Here is a 19,030-nt window from a genome sequence, read left to right as displayed (position 1 = left end):
GGGACACATTAAACAGACGTACACGATCTCAACTATTATTATTGTCATCATCAACAACAACGGTAACCCAGCCCCAACCTACCGCGTAGGACAGGTTATGTTGAAAGATGTATTCAGTTATTTATTATTGTCCTTAATGACAGTGCGCAGTGCAAACTGCCAGTAATGTTAGAATTTGTTTTATGTCAAATTAGCATGGAAGGTAGTTGAAGACCTAACGCTGTGGACCAGAGCTAATGCTCAACACTGGCTAGGAAGGTTAACGTTAGCAGCAGACACAATAAGTCCGAACTCCGAATATCAAGCCACTGCTCTTAGATAACTTCTGTCTGCATGTCAGGAGTGAACAGTTACGTTACTGGTGGGATATGTGATGTATCTGTTGCCTGCTTAATTGTTTGTAACGTGCATCCACAGGATTGATCGACAGCAGCCATGAACGTAAACCAGGGGACGGTGGGTAGTGACCCAGTTATTCTGGCTACGGCTGGATACGACCACACGGTCCGGTTCTGGCAGGCCCACAGCGGGATCTGCACCAGAACAGTCCAGCATCAGGACTCCGTATCCTTGCATTGTTCTCAAAGTCAGACGCATTATAAAACAGATGTTTGGCATTTTTATTCACAGAATAGGTACATTTCAAACGAAAGCACAAGTCAATACAAAAACTGTCACTGTGGACGACACCATGATGATTGAGCATGCATTACACTTGTTTACAACAGCACCATTTGCAAAGCTACTATATTTACCCAGGGTATCTGGGCTAAGCTCAAGAACTTGTTTCCAGCCAGGCCCTGCTCATAGAACATTTCATGGTAGTGGTTCAATGCCTTGCTCAAGGGCACTTCAGCGGTGGTAATTTTAACGTGTCGGACCGCTGATTCGAACGGGCGACCTTCCGGTATCAAGACCGCTCCGCAATCCGTTCGGCCACCGCTGCCACATATTGTTCAATTCAACTGAACATTTAGAGTCCTACAAATACACTTCTATAACAAAAAACAGGAACTCGATAAAGAAAGTAAAAAGGGGGAAAAATATACAGTAAGGGGAAAAGGAGTGGGGGGTACTCAGACTATTTACGGAGGCCAGTTTCGAATCGCAGCCGTCCGTAGGTGCCCTTTGGGAGCGGTTTTGAAGGAGTCAAGGGATTCACATGTCTTAATGGCTGTTGGTAGGGCGTTCCACATTTTAGTGGGTATCTATCTTGGACTGGTAGTGTAGTGAATCTTGTAGACCAGACCCACTGTAAGATGCTGTACTCTGTCGTCAACCCTAAGCCATTCCAGCCTGTAAAAATGGGCAGGGGTGAGGTGGGTTCGGGGAGTGAGGCCAAGTAGTAGCCTGACCAGTTTGTTTTGGGAAGTCTGGAGCCTTGTCTTAAGTGCCTTTGAGGTGCTGTGGTACCAGGAGGTGCATGCATAGTCGAAGAAACCTTGTACAAGGGCTCCTGTTAGGGTCTTCAAGGTGTTTTTGTTGACCAGTGAGGAGATCCTGTATAGGAATCTTGTTCTTTGATTGACTTTTTTGATTACGTTGGTGGCCATTTTATCACCGGAAAGATTTGCCTCCGGGATGGAACCTAGGTGGGTAATTTTATCTTTACGCATGATATTATTGTCACCCACTCTAACCAAGAAGCCGTCTGCTTTGCTGAGATTACTGTTTGATCCAAAGAGAATGCATTCAGTTTTTCCCAGGTGTAAAGATAGTTTGTTATCAGTGAGCCAGGTGCAGATTCTACCAAGTTCAGAGCTGAGGTCCTTTTAATCTGTTCTCTCCCCTCCAGGTAGGACTGCATCCAGTTCACTGATGTGCTATCAAAACCAATTGCTTTTAGCTTATTAACCAGTATGGAGAGGTTTACGGTGTCGAAAGCCTTTTGAAGGTCCAGCATCACCATGCCGCAGTATTTTCCAGCATCCACCTCGTGTTTGATGTGATCGCTCAAATTGAGGAGGCATGTGTCAGTGAAGCCAGATTGGAATTTTAGTTTTTTAGTGGCAAGATGCTTTTCAACCTGTTCATAGACTAGTTTTCCATCACTTTCGAGATGGAGCTAAGAATAGAAATAGGGCGGTAGGTGTCTAATTTGCTCCCTTTCTTGTGCAGGGGGGTTACTTTGGCAAGTTTGAAATATTGAGGGACCTGTCCCTGTTTGATGGAGAGGTTTATTACGTGGGTGATGATTGGAACTATAGAGATGGCTGAGTCTCTGAGAAATTTGGAGGGAAATTGTCATTGCTGGTTTGCAGGGCAGTGAGTTTTTTATTTACCTCATCAGTTACCATTACCAGTTTAAAATCGTCTTTACAAACACCTTTAACTCTTATAGCTACACATTGCTATTATAATAATTGAAAGGTATCCTTAATAATTGTTTTCAGCAAGTAAATTCACTTGAAGTTACTCCTGACAGGAGTATGATTGCAGCTGCAGGTAGGCCTACAAAGAAAGAATTATACCTTCTGTTACTAATCTGTAACATCAATATCGAATGCTAATTGTAAATCTTGCTTCTATTTCAGGCTATCAGCACATCCGGATGTATGATCTGAACTCCAACAACCCCAACCCAGTGATCAATTATGACGGTGTCAGTAAGAATATCACGTCAGTAGGTTTCCATGAAGATGGGCGCTGGATGTACACGGGAGGAGAGGACTGCATGGCTCGCATCTGGGACCTGAGGTAGAGTAACTTTCTCAGATTACTGTTTGCTTTGTTCCCAGACTCTAACGCCATCACTCATTTACATGTTCATGCACCTTTGTTGCCGTACAAGTTCTGAAAAGCATTCTTCGCCCATGTTATGTACCCTTAATTTTCCTTTTCTTATACAGCCTAATCTCCCTACTTTCATGTTGAATTTCTGTATCAGCGTTTAGCCGTTAGATTTCTATGTTAATTTTGTATTTGCATCCTTATCTCTGCTTGTTCTTTGCTCTTGCTCAGATTTTTTTGTTATGTCAGTATAAATAATGTGTTAAACTGCCAATAAACTTTTCAAACTATTTTCTAGGTCCAGAAACCTACAATGTCAAAGGATTTTCCAGGTCAATGCTCCCATCAACTGCGTGTGCCTGCATCCCAACCAGGTGAAACATTCTAATCCATTCAGAATAAATGTAAATGTATCTAAGATGATGTACACGTATTTTTCCTTGGTGACATACTGACATTGGTACAGGGACATTTCAACGATCAAGAGGTGACGTATGCATATCTACCAAAAAACTATGAATGTCTGTATAGTTTCATTCAGACAGCACGATAACTAACGACAACTATACAAGGGTCTACTACAGGGGTTATCAACGTTTTTGGCTGGGGAGTGGGGACCCCCGGAAATGCTTTGGCCATGTCTCGCGAAAACCGACCGTCATTTAAATAACATGCCCCTAAATATTCCTCGAAACGCCCCGATTTTACGACATTAACAACTGGAATACGACCAAACAACTTATGGAAAACCAATAAACAGTTTCCAAACACCTCTCCCCTCGCTGCCTTGTCATGTCCACACACTTGGAAATATCCTGCCAATTTCATATGACATGCCTTTACAAAATATAACTTTTTCCTGTGTATTATTTATTACTTTTATAGCTATACTTTTTTGGAGTGAATACATATGTTTAGATGCCTGTCAGCTGGTCAGACAATGCTACCGACCTGCCGTAAGTCCAAAGTCACGTTAGAATGATGCATGCGGAGAATTGCGGTGATTTTGGCGTATGCCCATTTTTGGGAGTAAATCGTGGTGGCCTTAGAATCCAGCGTTAGATTTATTGTCATGGTACTGTAGATTGGCTTGTACTTCAGTATAAAATGTTGTAAATTGGTCTGGATTAGATTCTAATGGTTTAATGATTTCCAGGCAGAGCTGATAGTGGGGGACCAGAGTGGAGTGATCCATATCTGGGATCTGAAGACTGACCACAATGAGCAGTTGATTCCAGAGCCAGAGGTCTCGATCAACTCTGTTCATATCGACCCAGACGCAAGCTACATGGCAGCAGTGAATAGCTTGGTCAGTATGCAAGAGTTGTGATTGAAAACATTGTGTTCAATCATCAACAATTGTTTTGTTTGAATATAATTGTATATGGGCATGAAAAGCTGAAGCCACCTTTACACAGAGATCCACCATCCCCCATTTGTGCTTAATCTTGGCATGCTAGTGTTGCGGAGGACACATTTTAGATTACAAGCTTTGCCTTTACACCTGGCGAAGGACTACAGATGAAAACTAGCCTCTGGGATAATTCTGAGGCATGACATGTTGCATAAATCAGCATCAGTATTTGACATCAGTTGTTGGTAGATTGTATACATTTACACCTATAGCCTATGCATTTATTTCACAAAATACTGACACAAATTGGACTGATGACCACAGCCAGTGAAGCTCCAGCATTGAAGTATTTCCCTTCACTGAGTAACAAATTCTAATGTTGTACAGTTGTTATAAAAATATAATTCTAAAGTTACAAAATTAACATAACATAATTTCAGCCAACATTCACAATGAAAGCCTACACATTTATTTGACAAAATACACTCAAAAGAATATTTGTAACCTGATACCTGAGCAGCCTGGCAAAATGGCCAGTTGAGTAGTCAAACTTACCAGCCATGTTTAGAATTCACCAGCATCTGGCCTGAATTTCCCACTCTGCTTATACTTGAATGATTATGTTGACCATAATCTTCTTCTTGCTGTCTGTTGTCTCAGGGGAACTGTTACGTGTGGAACCTCGCAGGGGGCATGGGAGACGAGGTGACCCAGCTCATCCCCAAGACCAAGATCCCTTCACATAAACGCTACTCTCTGCGCTGCAAGTTCAGCCCTGACTCCACGTTAGTTATCTAATTTCTCTATGATACTACAGGTGGTTCTCTCTACAAATGGGTGGTAAAGTAGTGTCAATGGTGGATGACTATTGGGAAGTAAAGTGTTAGTTTTCTGTCCTGAACATGACCATAATGATATTCCATGCTCGGTGTCTTCATCCATATCTAGTCTGTTGGCCACCTGCTCAGCAGACCAGACGTGTAAAATCTGGAGGACGTCCAACTTCTCTCTGATGACTGAGCTGAGCATCAAGAGCAACAACCCTGGGGAGACCTCTAGAGGCTGGATGTGGGACTGTGCCTTCTCTGGCGATTCCCAGTACATCGTAACTGGTCAGTACCTTGTTTCTGGTGGCCAAATCAATAGGGACTATCATACCCGGCTGTCTGTCTGTGTCCCTTATATTCCCATATATGAAGTTCTATGTTAGGCATGCCCAAATATGAAGTCTAGTATATGACCCTGATGTCATATTGATGACATCAGGGTACTCCATATATGGGGCTTTGCGGATTTATCAATATTCCTTGGAGTTCTGCTAATCTGACTGATTTACCACTCGGCGCATGAGTCCTCTAGTCCTGTGCAATAGAGCCCCGAAGTCTGACGTCACTTTCAGTAGAGGGCGCCAATACACAGGTTCATGTATTTTTGAGTGGCGCAAACCACTCCAACAACCAGCTTTGTCTGTACCCGTGTACCTGTACCTGTACCCGTGTACCTGTACGTGGGGCCACGTACAGATGAGCATGGTTACTATGGTCACTGACATTACGTCAGACCACAGCTGATCAGGCTATATAAGACCTTGCACCACTCAGTTCACACGGGTGTGATTTTTTTAGTTGCATTGAGATCCCCATAGGGCGATTTTAGGTCGCTTCATATAAGAACTGTGTTTGAAAACTAAACCGACCACCTTTCTGTCAGGGGAGTGGCTGTGCGTCATTAATGATGTCCATTCATATTTGATACAGCCAGTTTCTGGAGAAAAGGGAATTAATGTGGCCGCAAAAGCCTTGAAACTACATATGAAGGCAATGTCGCTGCTAATATACGTCACGCCCAGCTGTCAACACATTGCGTTCCTGAGATTCCTCGTTGACGTAAGTTCAGCTGGTGGTGACTCGACTCGTACTAACCACGAGACATTAAATATCAATAAAATAAAAATAAACGTAATTAAAATTCAGTTTCTGTTGTGCGACGGGCAGATGCAGCCACCCGCCTATACCGGAAATGTAGTCTCTGGGTTGTTTCACTCGTTTCTAACGCTTTTTTTGTTACTCTTTGGGTATATTTGTACATTTCCACCTTCAGTCGATGCTTCAAACACAGTTCTTATATGAGGCGATCTAAAATCCCCCTATGGAGATTACAATGCAAATAAAAAGTAGACGAACCTGTGGATTGACGCCCTCTACTGACAGTGACGTCAGGACTTCAGTGCTCTACGAACGTTTTAAGTTTCTGAGTTGTCATCACTTGTTGTGTTATCTTGTGAACGTTCTGAATGTTTGCATAATTGTTGTTTCCTGGCTGCATAATATGTCCATTGTTGTTTACAATGTAGACTGAATTTCCTTCAGAATAATCAATGTAATCATATTCTATACACTGTCATACTAGTAAGATTAACATTGAAGATATATAAAAGACATAAGAGAGACTATTGAAGAGATAGCATACAGGAAATCATCACAGAAAGTATAGTGAATCAAATAATAGTTAATTGACCTCTACTTTGTTACTGTTTCCCAGCCTCTTCTGACAACCTGGCTCGTCTGTGGTGTGTGGAGACGGGGGAGATTAAGAGAGAGTACAGTGGCCATCAGAAAGCTGTGGTGTGTCTGGCTTTCAATGACAGCGTACTGGGCTGAAGAAGGGGAGAGAGCGAGAACACACACATCCACAAAAGGAATCTTTGGAGGAAATGGCAGATCAGTACTAAAGAAATGGAACTCTTAGCACAGACGTGTCGCCTCGAGGTTGATGCGAACTGTCAAATCTTATAATGTCAGTGATTGTCTCGAGGCCATTCTCTCTTCCACAGACAGTGATTCCCAGCAGTGTTATCCATGAGTCAGCCTGAAAGAATCCCACACAACTCATGATCAGTCCGTTTCTGCTGCACAGTTTCACAATTCTACTGTCTGTAGTGACATACAGGGGCGAATAATGAAACATTGACACTAGTACCACAGACGAATAACAGTCTAAGTCCACACTATTGATCCATAATATATAAATGATAGATAAGGGTTCAGGACAACGAGGTCTTTTCGTGGAGGGGTCAGTCTGAAATTTGGACTTAGACTGTTTTTCGTCTGTGGTACTCATTATTGTCAATGGTGTTTGCGATGACGATAATGACAGTCACTGCCATTCCAAAGTCTCACTATCAATGAGTAAATTAAAAAGACATTGTCATTAAGAGAGCTTCAATAACTAGGTTTTAACTTTACCCCTCCCAGCTCTGCTCTGGGTGAGACACATTTTCAAGGTATTTTTACCTTTAAAACTCTATTTACCGGCGATGTCTTTTTATTTGATAAAACAGCCTGTTTTAAACTACACTAAGTTCAGTGGTTACATTTTATATCAATCTGAATCAACAACAGCTTTTAAAGTAAATTCATTGAATAGTCGTGCAACTGTATATTGCTGTGCCGTAGTTCTCAAACTTTTCATGTCAACGACCCCTAAATTAATATTGTATGTATGTATAAGGGCCGATTCATACTATTTTAGAGCCGAATAAAAGTCGGTTCGGCGCTGTAGAGCCTACAATGTGACGTCATTTGAGGTTCGGGGGGGGGGGGGGGCGGGTACCGTCCTAAAGTCGGCTCTTCGGTGCTACTGAAAATTTCTGACGAGCCGAAATCATTTCGGCACTACAGCGCCGAAACAGCGGTAAAATAGGAGTATGAATCGGCCCTAAGGCTGCCGACCCTCATGTAAAAATATCTTGTGCCAAGGACCCCCATACAAGCTTTATGTTGTTTAAAATGTTTAAATAATATTAAAGATGTATCCAATTGTTTCAAGATTTTATTTAAAAATAGGCTATAGTCGATCTACAAGCATCCCATTGCAACACGTTGTAAGAATCCCCTCAAGGATCCAAGTTTCTTATGCCAGCTGGCATGTAGAGCAGCAATAAAGGATTTCCACTCCTGTCTGTTTTGGGCCAATGTCATTATAGTTTGAGGCAGGGTTTTCAGCGCTCTCCACTAGGGATGGAGCTCGTTAATTTTTATTGATAACGATCACCTTATCGATCAGACTTATCGAGCCGGGTTCTTATCGAGTCCATTATCAAGCATTTTCTATTATTTTGTGGAAAAATGGGTGATAATAAATTCTGAACAGAACCAGTATATTTTACTAGGGCCTTCAACTACAGTACTTTTCTAACAAACGGAAGGCAATTGACCTTTTTACCAATAAAATAATATTAAAGGAACTGTTAACTGGTTAATACTGTATGTGTACAGACAGTGACTTTAAACACGTAATGTTGTTTACTCTGTTGGCAGGTATCTACACTTTTAGACATGTTTGTGCCAGCGTGGGCGATTATCTTGATCGCCTCTTGTCTTGATTGTTTAAACATGACGTCATGGGCCGCTATGCTCGATAACAGGCTTGATAAGGCCAAAGCTTATTGATAACGGGTACTCCATAAGCTTGTTTTCGGAATTCTTTGGGTATCGGTTATCGAGCTCCATCCCTACTCTCCACTGTCCTACACCATGGCCGGCCCCATATTTATTAATGGAGTGTACATTTCACCTTAATTTCGAGGCCAGATTTGATCGTACACTCACGTCAATGTGACATTTACCAAGTGGTCCTATACAGCAGATCCTAGCGTAAATTTTGTCGGCTGAAAACGTCATTTAAATAGCACGACCTTAATAAATATTCTCGAAACGCCCAGATTTTACGACAAAAAGAAGCGGAATATGACCAAACAACGTGTAGAAAGTAGTCACATCGTCATTGGAGCACAGCCTGCTGCTGTTTTGCAAAATAAATAGTCCTGTCTTGTTGAATGACATCAATCCTCATGATTGAAATATAATATGAAAACTAATGATGAAAAAATTATTTTCATTTTTTTAATCGTTGAAAACCATGAGAAACTGCATACTATATTATGTTGTCGAAAACCATGAAAGACGACATACTATATTACTGTATGTCGTTTTTCATGGTTTTTCGAAGATTCAAAGAATTATGAAAATCATGACAAATGTTAAGATTTTAATCATTTTTTTATCGTCAGAAACCATGAAAAAACGACATACTATGGTATGCCCAATGTGATAGTGTGATTGTCCAGTGGTCTACTCATCAGACTCAACGCAGAGATTCCATGTTCAAATCCCAGGCCTCCTATAGTTTTGTAGTTTCAACTTTACTAACTAAAGGCTAACATACAAAAGTTCACTTCATACCTTGAGAGTTTCTGAGTGATTGTGCAGTGGTCTAATGATCAGACTCTCAGTACAGAAATTCCATGTTCAAGTCCCATTCCTCCTACAGTTTAATGCTGGAGAAACTTTCAAGGTTAGAATAAAAAGGTGCCTTGCCGCAAAGTTCTGCTTGATGATCGTGGCTGAAACGGGGAGGCATGTTCCGAATAGTGTGTGTGTGTGCGTCATGTCGTTTGTATGCCAAAACATCACACCTGTGTGAAGTGAGGGGCGCTCTTATCACCATCATCTCATTCCGGCCAATCACAATCCTCACCATCGTCTTCAATGTTTGTGTTTACACAATGTAAACACTCAAAGCTGGCCATTCATTGTAATTTGTCAATGGCATACAATGTTTGCGTTAACACAATGTGTGTGTGTGTGTGTGTTTGTGTGTGTGCACAGCCACAAACCCTCAAAGCTGGACATAGGAATGGGGTTCCTAGGTGTAAAAAATATATAATTTTCTCAAATTGTAAAGGACTATATTTCTAAAACTATGAAACATTTCAAAGATTCCTTTTCAGGCACCGTAAGATGAACCGAAATAGGTTTGAATGGGGTTTCTAGGTGTAAGTATGTAGGACTAGTAGCATGCCAAAGTTTGTGCTATTGCCATTGAGAATGCATTGGGCATTTAAGTTAAATAACTAAGAAACTACAAAACATTTAAAAGTAAAAAGTTCCAGCATGTGTCTCCACAGTAAGCTGAATTATAAAAAGTGTGTTTTTGAGAAATGAATACAATTGGGGGGAAATAATTCATGTAAATGAGAAAGGAAAAACAATTAACTGCTTGATTTTAACCAAGGTCGTTTCTTTAAAGCCAACTGCTCTAAAATCTGTTTTATCTGTGGAAGGTTCTATTGTCTTCAGACTACAAATATTTTTGCTGCATGTGATTTGACTTTATTTTAACAATTTCCTTTTTTTCCCCTTCTTTTTTCCCCCTAATGCAAAACACTGTACTGCAATTAGAGAGGGCTTGGTGGTACTTCTGTTTGTGTGAGCACTCACAACCTGACCATATGTCACCTGTAACTTGTTTTAATTTGTTTTATTTTACTTTTTACAATGATTGAACACGTACAATAAGTATGCCACACCTCACTTGAGTGGCAAGATAGCAAATCTTAAATGTTAGGCTTCAGGAAGTTACTTTCAGATAAATGTCATGCCTTTCTGCCATTTCCAAGCGAGAAAAATCACTCATTGTACCCGAATGTAACCTGTAAACTGGCACATCGTGTGAGTTCCAAACGGCAACCAAACCCATGTGTGCAACAGCAATTAGAAGTGAACTGTCTATCCGTAAGCCCATGGTGTGTACTAGCAGTGTAACTTTGGGCTCACAGACCTGCTGTTTTAAACTGGTACTATTTTTTTTTATTTTGGAGTTTGGTGACTTTTACATTTTATTTTATCAGCTGTCTACACAGGAAGTGAATATGTGATTTTTAACCCTATGCGACCTGAGTCTGATGCTTCATTTTCACTGCAAAACGAATGAAGTGCAACCTATAATCTGGGCCACAAAGGGTTCCAAATCAGATTCCCTGTTCTTTTGTAAATCATTGTCTTTTTATTTTATTTGTTATTATATATATAAGCATCCATTGTTGATGATAGAACTGGTACCAATGTGTATGAAGAACCAACATAGCCTACACTGGATGATCCAAGTAATTATTTAAGCTGAAAATAAATTGTGTTTAAATTGAAAATAAGCGAGTCCATCCATGTTTTTCCAGTTAGGGCCCGAGCACTGCACAGTAGTGCGAAGCCATATTGAAATCGCAATGATTATTATTATTATTCCCCCAAATGAATCGCGTTTTTGAGGCACTAAACGTACTCTAAAAGTTGAGGAACTTTCACACAAATTTTGTGTGAAGCACTAGAAGACAAAAGCACTAGACAAATATGAGAACAGTAAAGTTACATAATAACGCAGCTTTAAATGCTAGAGTATTTCTGAGTTATTTAACTTTAACGCCCAATGCATTCTCAATGGCAATAGCACAAACTTTGGCATGCTACTAGTCCTACATACTTACACCTAGAAACCCCATTCAAGCCTACTTAGGTTCATCTTACGGTGGACATGTTTGCCTGAAAAGGAATCTTTGAAATGTTTCATAGTTTTAGAAATATAGTGCTTTCAAATTTGAGAATTTCACAATGGGGCTCAATGGCAGATATTGGCACGTCAAAAAAGCACTTTCACCTAGAAACTCCATTCACACTTTTTATAATTCAGCTTACTGTGGAGACACATGCTGGAACTTTTTACTTTGAAATGTTTTGTAGTTTCTGAGTTATTTAACTTTAACGCCCAATGCATTCTCAATGGCAATAGCACAAACTTTGGCATGCTACTAGTCCTACATACTTACACCTAGAAACCCCATTCAAGCCTACTTAGGTTCATCTTACGGTGGACATGTTTGCCTGAAAATGAATCTTTGAAATGTTTCATAGTTTTAGAAATATAGTGCTTTCAAATTTGAGAATTTCACAATGGGGCTCAATGGCAGATATTGGCACGTCAAAAAAGCACTTTCACCTAGAAACTCCATTCACACTTTTTATAATTCAGCTTACTGTGGAGACACATGCTGGAACTTTTTACTTTGAAATGTTTTGTAGTTTCTGAGTTATTTAACTTTAACGCCCAATGCATTCTCAATGGCAATAGCACAAACTTTGGCATGCTACTAGTCCTACATACTTACACCTAGAAACCCCATTCAAGCCTACTTAGGTTCATCTTACGGTGGACATGTTTGCCTGAAAATGAATCTTTGAAATGTTTCATAGTTTTAGAAATATAGTGCTTTCAAATTTGAGAATTTCACAATGGGGCTCAATGGCAGATATTGGCACGTCAAAAAAGCACTTTCACCTAGAAACTCCATTCACACTTTTTATAATTCAGCTTACTGTGGAGACACATGCTGGAACTTTTTACTTTGAAATGTTTTGTAGTTTCTGAGTTATTTAACTTTAAGACCCAATGCATTCTCAATGGCAATAGCACAAACTTTGGCATGCTACTAGTCCTACATACTTACACCTAGAAACCCCATTCAAGCCTACTTAGGTTCATCTTACGGTGGACATGTTTGCCTGAAAATGAATCTTTGAAATGTTTCATAGTTTTAGAAATATAGTGCTTTCAAATTTGAGAATTTCACAATGGGGCTCATTGGCAGATATTGGCACGTCAAAAAAGCACTTTCAACTAGAAACTCCATTCACACTTTTTATAATTCAGCTTACTGTGGAGACACATGCTGGAACTTTTTACTTTGAAATGTTTTGTAGTTTCTGAGTTATTTAACTTTAACGCCCAATGCATTCTCAATGGCAATAGCACAAACTTTGGCATGCTACTTGTAAGAGCCATAGTGGGGGTTAACGAGTCCTATCCAATGCACCTGTGTGATATTAGGAGGTTAACATGACCTGTAGAATGCAGCTCTGTGGGTTCTGAGTTAATTGTATTAATGAGCCTTAGCCAATGGGATGCTCCTTGCCATGTTGATTAGCAACCCATATTGTCTGGGGGGTTTGCTGGCAGTGTGAAGTGAAGCAGCTTTGGAGCAACACAGTTTTTGACCACAGATACACACACAGAAAGGAAATAAGTTTTTGTATTGTTTTTTGATCAAAGTAAAGAACCTTTTTTTGTACAATACTGTGAAGAACTCCTTTTGTGCGTCAAGCTTTTGCTCTAACCGTAGACTGCTACATTTAAGTGTGCAAACTTAAAGAAGAGGAAGTTTGCCACTACACTACTAGTCCTACATACTTACACCTAGAAACCCCATTCAAGCCTACTTAGGTTCATCTTACGGTGGACATGTTTGCCTGAAAAGGAATCTTTGAAATGTTTCATAGTTTTAGAAATATAGTGCTTTCAAATTTGAGAATTTCACAATGGGGCTCAATGGCAGATATTGGCACGTCAAAAAAGCACTTTCACCTAGAAACTCCATTCACACTTTTTATAATTCAGCTTACTGTGAAGACACATGCTGGAACTTTTTACTTTGAAATGTTTTGTAGTTTCTGAGTTATTTAACTTTAACGCCCAATGCATTCTCAATGGCAATAGCACAAACTTTGGCATGCTACTAGTCCTACATACTTACACCTAGAAGCCCCATTCAAGCCTACTTAGGTTCATCTTACGGTGGACATGTTTGCCTGAAAAGGAATCTTTGAAATGTTTCATAGTTTTAGAAATATAGTGCTTTCAAATTTGAGAATTTCACAATGGGGCTCAATGGCAGATATTGGCACGTCAAAAAAGCACTTTCACCTAGAAACTCCATTCACACTTTTTATAATTCAGCTTACTGTGGAGACACATGCTGGAACTTTTTACTTTGAAATGTTTTGTAGTTTCTGAGTTATTTAACTTTAACGCCCAATGCATTCTCAATGGCAATAGCACAAACTTTGGCATGCTACTAGTCCTACATACTTACACCTAGAAGCCCCATTCAAGCCTACTTAGGTTCATCTTACGGTGGACATGTTTGCCTGAAAAATAATTTTTGAAATGTTTCATAGTTTTAGAAATATAGTGCTTTCAAATTTGAGAATTTCACAATGGGGCTCAATGGCAGATATTGGCACGTCAAAAAAGCACTTTCACCTAGAAACTCCATTCACACTTTTTATAATTCAGCTTACTGTGGAGACACATGCTGGAACTTTTTACTTTGAAATGTTTTGTAGTTTCTGAGTTATTTAACTTTAACGCCCAATGCATTCTCAATGGCAATAGCACAAACTTTGGCATGCTACTAGTCCTACATACTTACACCTAGAAGCCCCATTCAAGCCTACTTAGGTTCATCTTACGGTGGACATGTTTGCCTGAAAAGGAATCTTTGAAATGTTTCATAGTTTTAGAAATATAGTGCTTTCAAATTTGAGAATTTCACAATGGGGCTCAATGGCAGATATTGGCACGTCAAAAAAGCACTTTCACCTAGAAACTCCATTCACACTTTTTATAATTCAGCTTACTGTGGAGACACATGCTGGAACTTTTTACTTTGAAATGTTTTGTAGTTTCTGAGTTATTTAACTTTAACGCCCAATGCATTCTCAATGGCAATAGCACAAACTTTGGCATGCTACTAGTCCTACATACTTACACCTAGAAGCCCCATTCAAGCCTACTTAGGTTCATCTTACGGTGGACATGTTTGCCTGAAAAGGAATCTTTGAAATGTTTCATAGTTTTAGAAATATAGTGCTTTCAAATTTGAGAATTTCACAATGGGGCTCAATGGCAGATATTGGCACGTCAAAAAAGCACTTTCACCTAGAAACTCCATTCACACTTTTTATAATTCAGCTTACTGTGGAGACACATGCTGAAACTTTTTACTTTGAAATGTTTTGTAGTTTCTGAGTTATTTAACTTTAACGCCCAATGCATTCTCAATGGCAATAGCACAAACTTTGGCATGCTACTAGTCCTACATACTTACACCTAGAAGCCCCATTCAAGCCTACTTAGGTTCATCTTACGGTGGACATGTTTGCCTGAAAAGGAATCTTTGAAATGTTTCATAGTTTTAGAAATATAGTGCTTTCAAATTTGAGAATTTCACAATGGGGCTCAATGGCAGATATTGGCACGTCAAAAAAGCACTTTCACCTAGAAACTCCATTCACACTTTTTATAATTCAGCTTACTGTGGAGACACATGCTGGAACTTTTTACTTTGAAATGTTTTGTAGTTTCTGAGTTATTTAACTTTAACGCCCAATGCATTCTCAATGGCAATAGCACAAACTTTGGCATGCTACTAGTCCTACATACTTACACCTAGAAACCCCATTCAAGCCTACTTAGGTTCATATTACGGTGGACATGTTTGCCTGAAAAGGAATCTTTGAAATGTTTCATAGTTTTAGAAATATAGTGCTTTCAAATTTGAGAATTTCACAATGGGGCTCAATGGCAGATATTGGCAGGTCAAAAAAGCACTTTCACCTAGAAACTCCATTCACACTTTTTATAATTCAGCTTACTGTGGAGACACATGCTGGAACTTTTTACTTTGAAATGTTTTGTAGTTTCTGAGTTATTTAACTTTAACGCCCAATGCATTCTCAATGGCAATAGCACAAACTTTGGCATGCTACTAGTCCTACATACTTACACCTAGAAGCCCCATTCAAGCCTACTTAGGTTCATCTTACGGTGGACATGTTTGCCTGAAAAAGAATCTTTGAAATGTTTGATAGTTTTAGAAATATAGTGCTTTCAAATTTGAGAATTTCACAATGGGGCTCAATGGCAGATATTGGCACGTCAAAAAAGCACTTTCACCTAGAAACTCCATTCACACTTTTTATAATTCAGCTTACTGTGGAGACACATGCTGGAACTTTTTACTTTGAAATGTTTTGTAGTTTCTGAGTTATTTAACTTTAACGCCCAATGCATTCTCAATGGCAATAGCACAAACTTTGGCATGCTACTAGTCCTACATACTTACACCTAGAAACCCCATTCAAGCCTACTTAGGTTCATCTTACGGTGGACATGTTTGCCTGAAAAGGAATCTTTGAAATGTTTCATAGTTTTAGAAATATAGTGCTTTCAAATTTGAGAATTTCACAATGGGGCTCAATGGCAGATATTGGCACGTCAAAAAAGCACTTTCACCTAGAAACTCCTTTCACACTTTTTATAATTCAGCTTACTGTGGAGACACATGCTGGAACTTTTTACTTTGAAATGTTTTGTAGTTTCTGAGTTATTTAACTTTAACGCCCAATGCATTCTCAATGGCAATAGCACAAACTTTGGCATGCTACTAGTCCTACATACTTACACCTAGAAACCCCATTCAAGCCTACTTAGGTTCATCTTACGGTGGACATGTTTGCCTGAAAAGGAATCTTTGAAATGTTTCATTGTTTTAGAAATATAGTGCTTTCAAATTTGAGAATTTCACAATGGGGCTCAATGGCAGATATTGGCACGTCAAAAAAGCACTTTCACCTAGAAACTCCATTCACACTTTTTATAATTCAGCTTACTGTGGAGACACATGCTGGAACTTTTTACTTTGAAATGTTTTGTAGTTTCTGAGTTATTTAACTTTAACGCCCAATGCATTCTCAATGGCAATAGCACAAACTTTGGCATGCTACTAGTCCTACATACTTACACCTAGAAACCCCATTCAAGCCTACTTAGGTTCATCTTACGGTGGACATGTTTGCCTGAAAAGGAATCTTTGAAATGTTTCATCGTTTTAGAAATATAGTGCTTTCAAATTTGAGAAGTTTATAATGGGGCTCAATGGCAGCTCTATGGCACGTCAAAAAGTCACTTTCATCTAGAAACTCCATTCACATTTTTTATAATTCAGCTTACTGTGGAGACACATGCTGGAACTTTTTACTTTGAAATCTTTTGTAGTTTCTGAGTTATTTAACTTAAACACCCAATGCATTCTCAATGGCAATAGCACATACTTTGGCATGCTACTAGTCCTACATACTTACACCTAGAAACCCCATTCAAACCTATTTAGGTTCATCCTATGGTGGACATGTTTGCCTGAAAAGGAATCTTTGAAATGTTTCATAGTTTTAGAAATATAGTGCTTCACACACATTTTGTGTGAAGCAAGACAAAAGCACTAGACAAATATGAGAACAGTAAAGTTACATAATAACGAGCTTTAAATGCTAGAGTATTTCAACTTTCAACTAACTGTAGACTACACTTTTAGAGTAGGCTAGAATCAGACTACTAAATAACATCTGCTGGGGGATGGTAGTGGTCTAATGGTCAGACTCTCAGCACAGATATTCCCTGTTCAAATCCCAGTCCTCCTATAGTTCAATGCTGGAGTATTTCAAATTCCCTTTACTAAACATATAAAAGAACACTTCAACAGTACTGAATGAATGATATGGTGTAGTCGTCTAATGATAGGACTCTCATCACAGATATTTCATGTTCCAATCCCAGTCCGCTAATACACTTGTGCTTTTCAAGTAACTTTACCTAACTGAAGGCTAAAATATAAAAGAACGCTTCAACAATTCTGAGAGATGGTGTACTGGTCTGATGATCAGGCTCTCAACACAGAGGTTCCATGTTCAAGTCCCAGATTTCCATGTCTTATGTTCAATTCTGAGAACTTTGAAATATAGGCTATATATTTCTAGTAAAGTGCATGAGCAAAGTATAAATTCAAAAATAGTCTTTTCTCTCTGCATAATTATAGCCACACAACGTCCAACACTAACTCAGCAGTCAGCTCACTCTAATTAAATGTATTGTGAATATAATGAAATGCAAATGTGTCTTATAAACCCATGGGGGTTGGGCACTTTGTGTGCAGGACACGAAAATAAAAGAATCAATCAAAAAATCAATCAATCATAGCAAAAAGTTGAAAGTGAACAGCGCCGACAACGTTGTCCAGTTGAAAATGAACTACGCCGACACGCCACCCATACGACGTTGATACGCCGTCTCTCTCTGGACGGCGTATCAACGGCGTATCAACGTCCGCTCACGCCGGCGGACTGTTTTTGTCCAAAAACAGTTTTTTGTGTGATTTCAGACAGTTGAAAGTGAGCTGAAAATGAACTACGCCGACACGCCGTGCGCACGACGTTGATACGCCGTCTCTCTCTTGGACCGCGTAGTAACGGCGTATGGACGTCCGCTCACGCCGGAGATTTCCTCAGTGATAGAATGAATAAGTTACAGCTATATCTTTAATGGATTTAACAGATGGAATGAATTATTACAACTAGGCCTAGTCTTGAGTTGATTTATTTGATACAATTAAGCGATGGAATTAATAATTACAACTAAATGTCTTTAGTAAAGAAGTCAAATGTAAATAAACATTTATATTAAAATAGCTTAAAACGTGACAAATGTCTTTGTCTGTGCTTGGTGACTATACGTTTGGTTCTTCATCAGGTCTGGCTCTTTAGTCCACTGGTAACGTATGCGCCTTGTTGATACGAGGTCCGGGGTTCGCCTCCCAGCCGAGGTTACACAGTTTTTCTTTCTACCGTAGCTACATTGTTTTTTCTATCACTGAGTGGAATCAAACCAAGGAGGATCTCTCACACTTAAAGACTTGAGACGGTAGACCACTGTTAATGAACTCAATTAGAACTTTTAATGATTTGCGAGTTCAAGGTTTAAAATTAAAGTTAAATGTTGTTATCTAAAATGCCTAACAACACCAACGACAGCATCACAACAACATCATAGAAGAAGAACACGTTTATCCACAGTCACAAGGGGGCGCTCTGTAGTAGTCTGTAGTACCACGACGATAAACTGGAAGAAAAGTAACGAGTGTTTGTTCTGGTCCTGTTGATTGAGCTGAGCAAGAGCCAGGTTTCTAGGACCTGCTCAGCTCAATCAACAGGACCAGAATTATGATGAATTCCTGTACTGGTCTATATAGAAGTGTCTATTTGTACGTCTCTTAATGTTTTGATGAATTGAACATGGTGGACCCTAGTAGCATGCCAAAGTTTGTGCTATTGCCAAATTTGCCATTGAGAATGCATTGGGCGTTTAAGTTAAATAACTCAGAAACGTAACATTTCAAAGTGAAAAGTTCCAGCATGTCTCCACAGTAAGCTGAATTATAAAAAG

The 19,030-nt window shown here is 39.4% G+C and overlaps 1 protein-coding gene across 1 annotated transcript; it reads left to right on the top strand.

Annotated features, from left to right (window-relative positions):
• Positions 1-8,040, top strand: mlst8 (MTOR associated protein, LST8 homolog). The gene is made up of 9 exons (XM_079492060.1): positions 1-62; positions 418-564; positions 2,394-2,445; positions 2,535-2,697; positions 3,029-3,104; positions 3,887-4,039; positions 4,745-4,869; positions 5,033-5,196; positions 6,626-8,040. The coding sequence occupies exons 2-9, from the start codon at positions 436-438 to the stop codon at positions 6,742-6,744; spliced, it is 981 nt and encodes a 326-aa protein (XP_079348186.1). The 5' UTR covers positions 1-62; positions 418-435; the 3' UTR covers positions 6,745-8,040.
• Positions 8,041-19,030: the final 10,990 nt, after the last annotated feature.

Source organism: Electrona antarctica, assembly GCF_951216825.1.
Source record: "Electrona antarctica genome assembly, chromosome: 22".
In the NCBI taxonomy this organism is placed as follows: Eukaryota; Metazoa; Chordata; class Actinopteri; order Myctophiformes; family Myctophidae; genus Electrona; species Electrona antarctica.
Note: the sequence above shows the minus strand (reverse complement) of the source record. Positions and strands in the feature narration are given on the sequence as shown.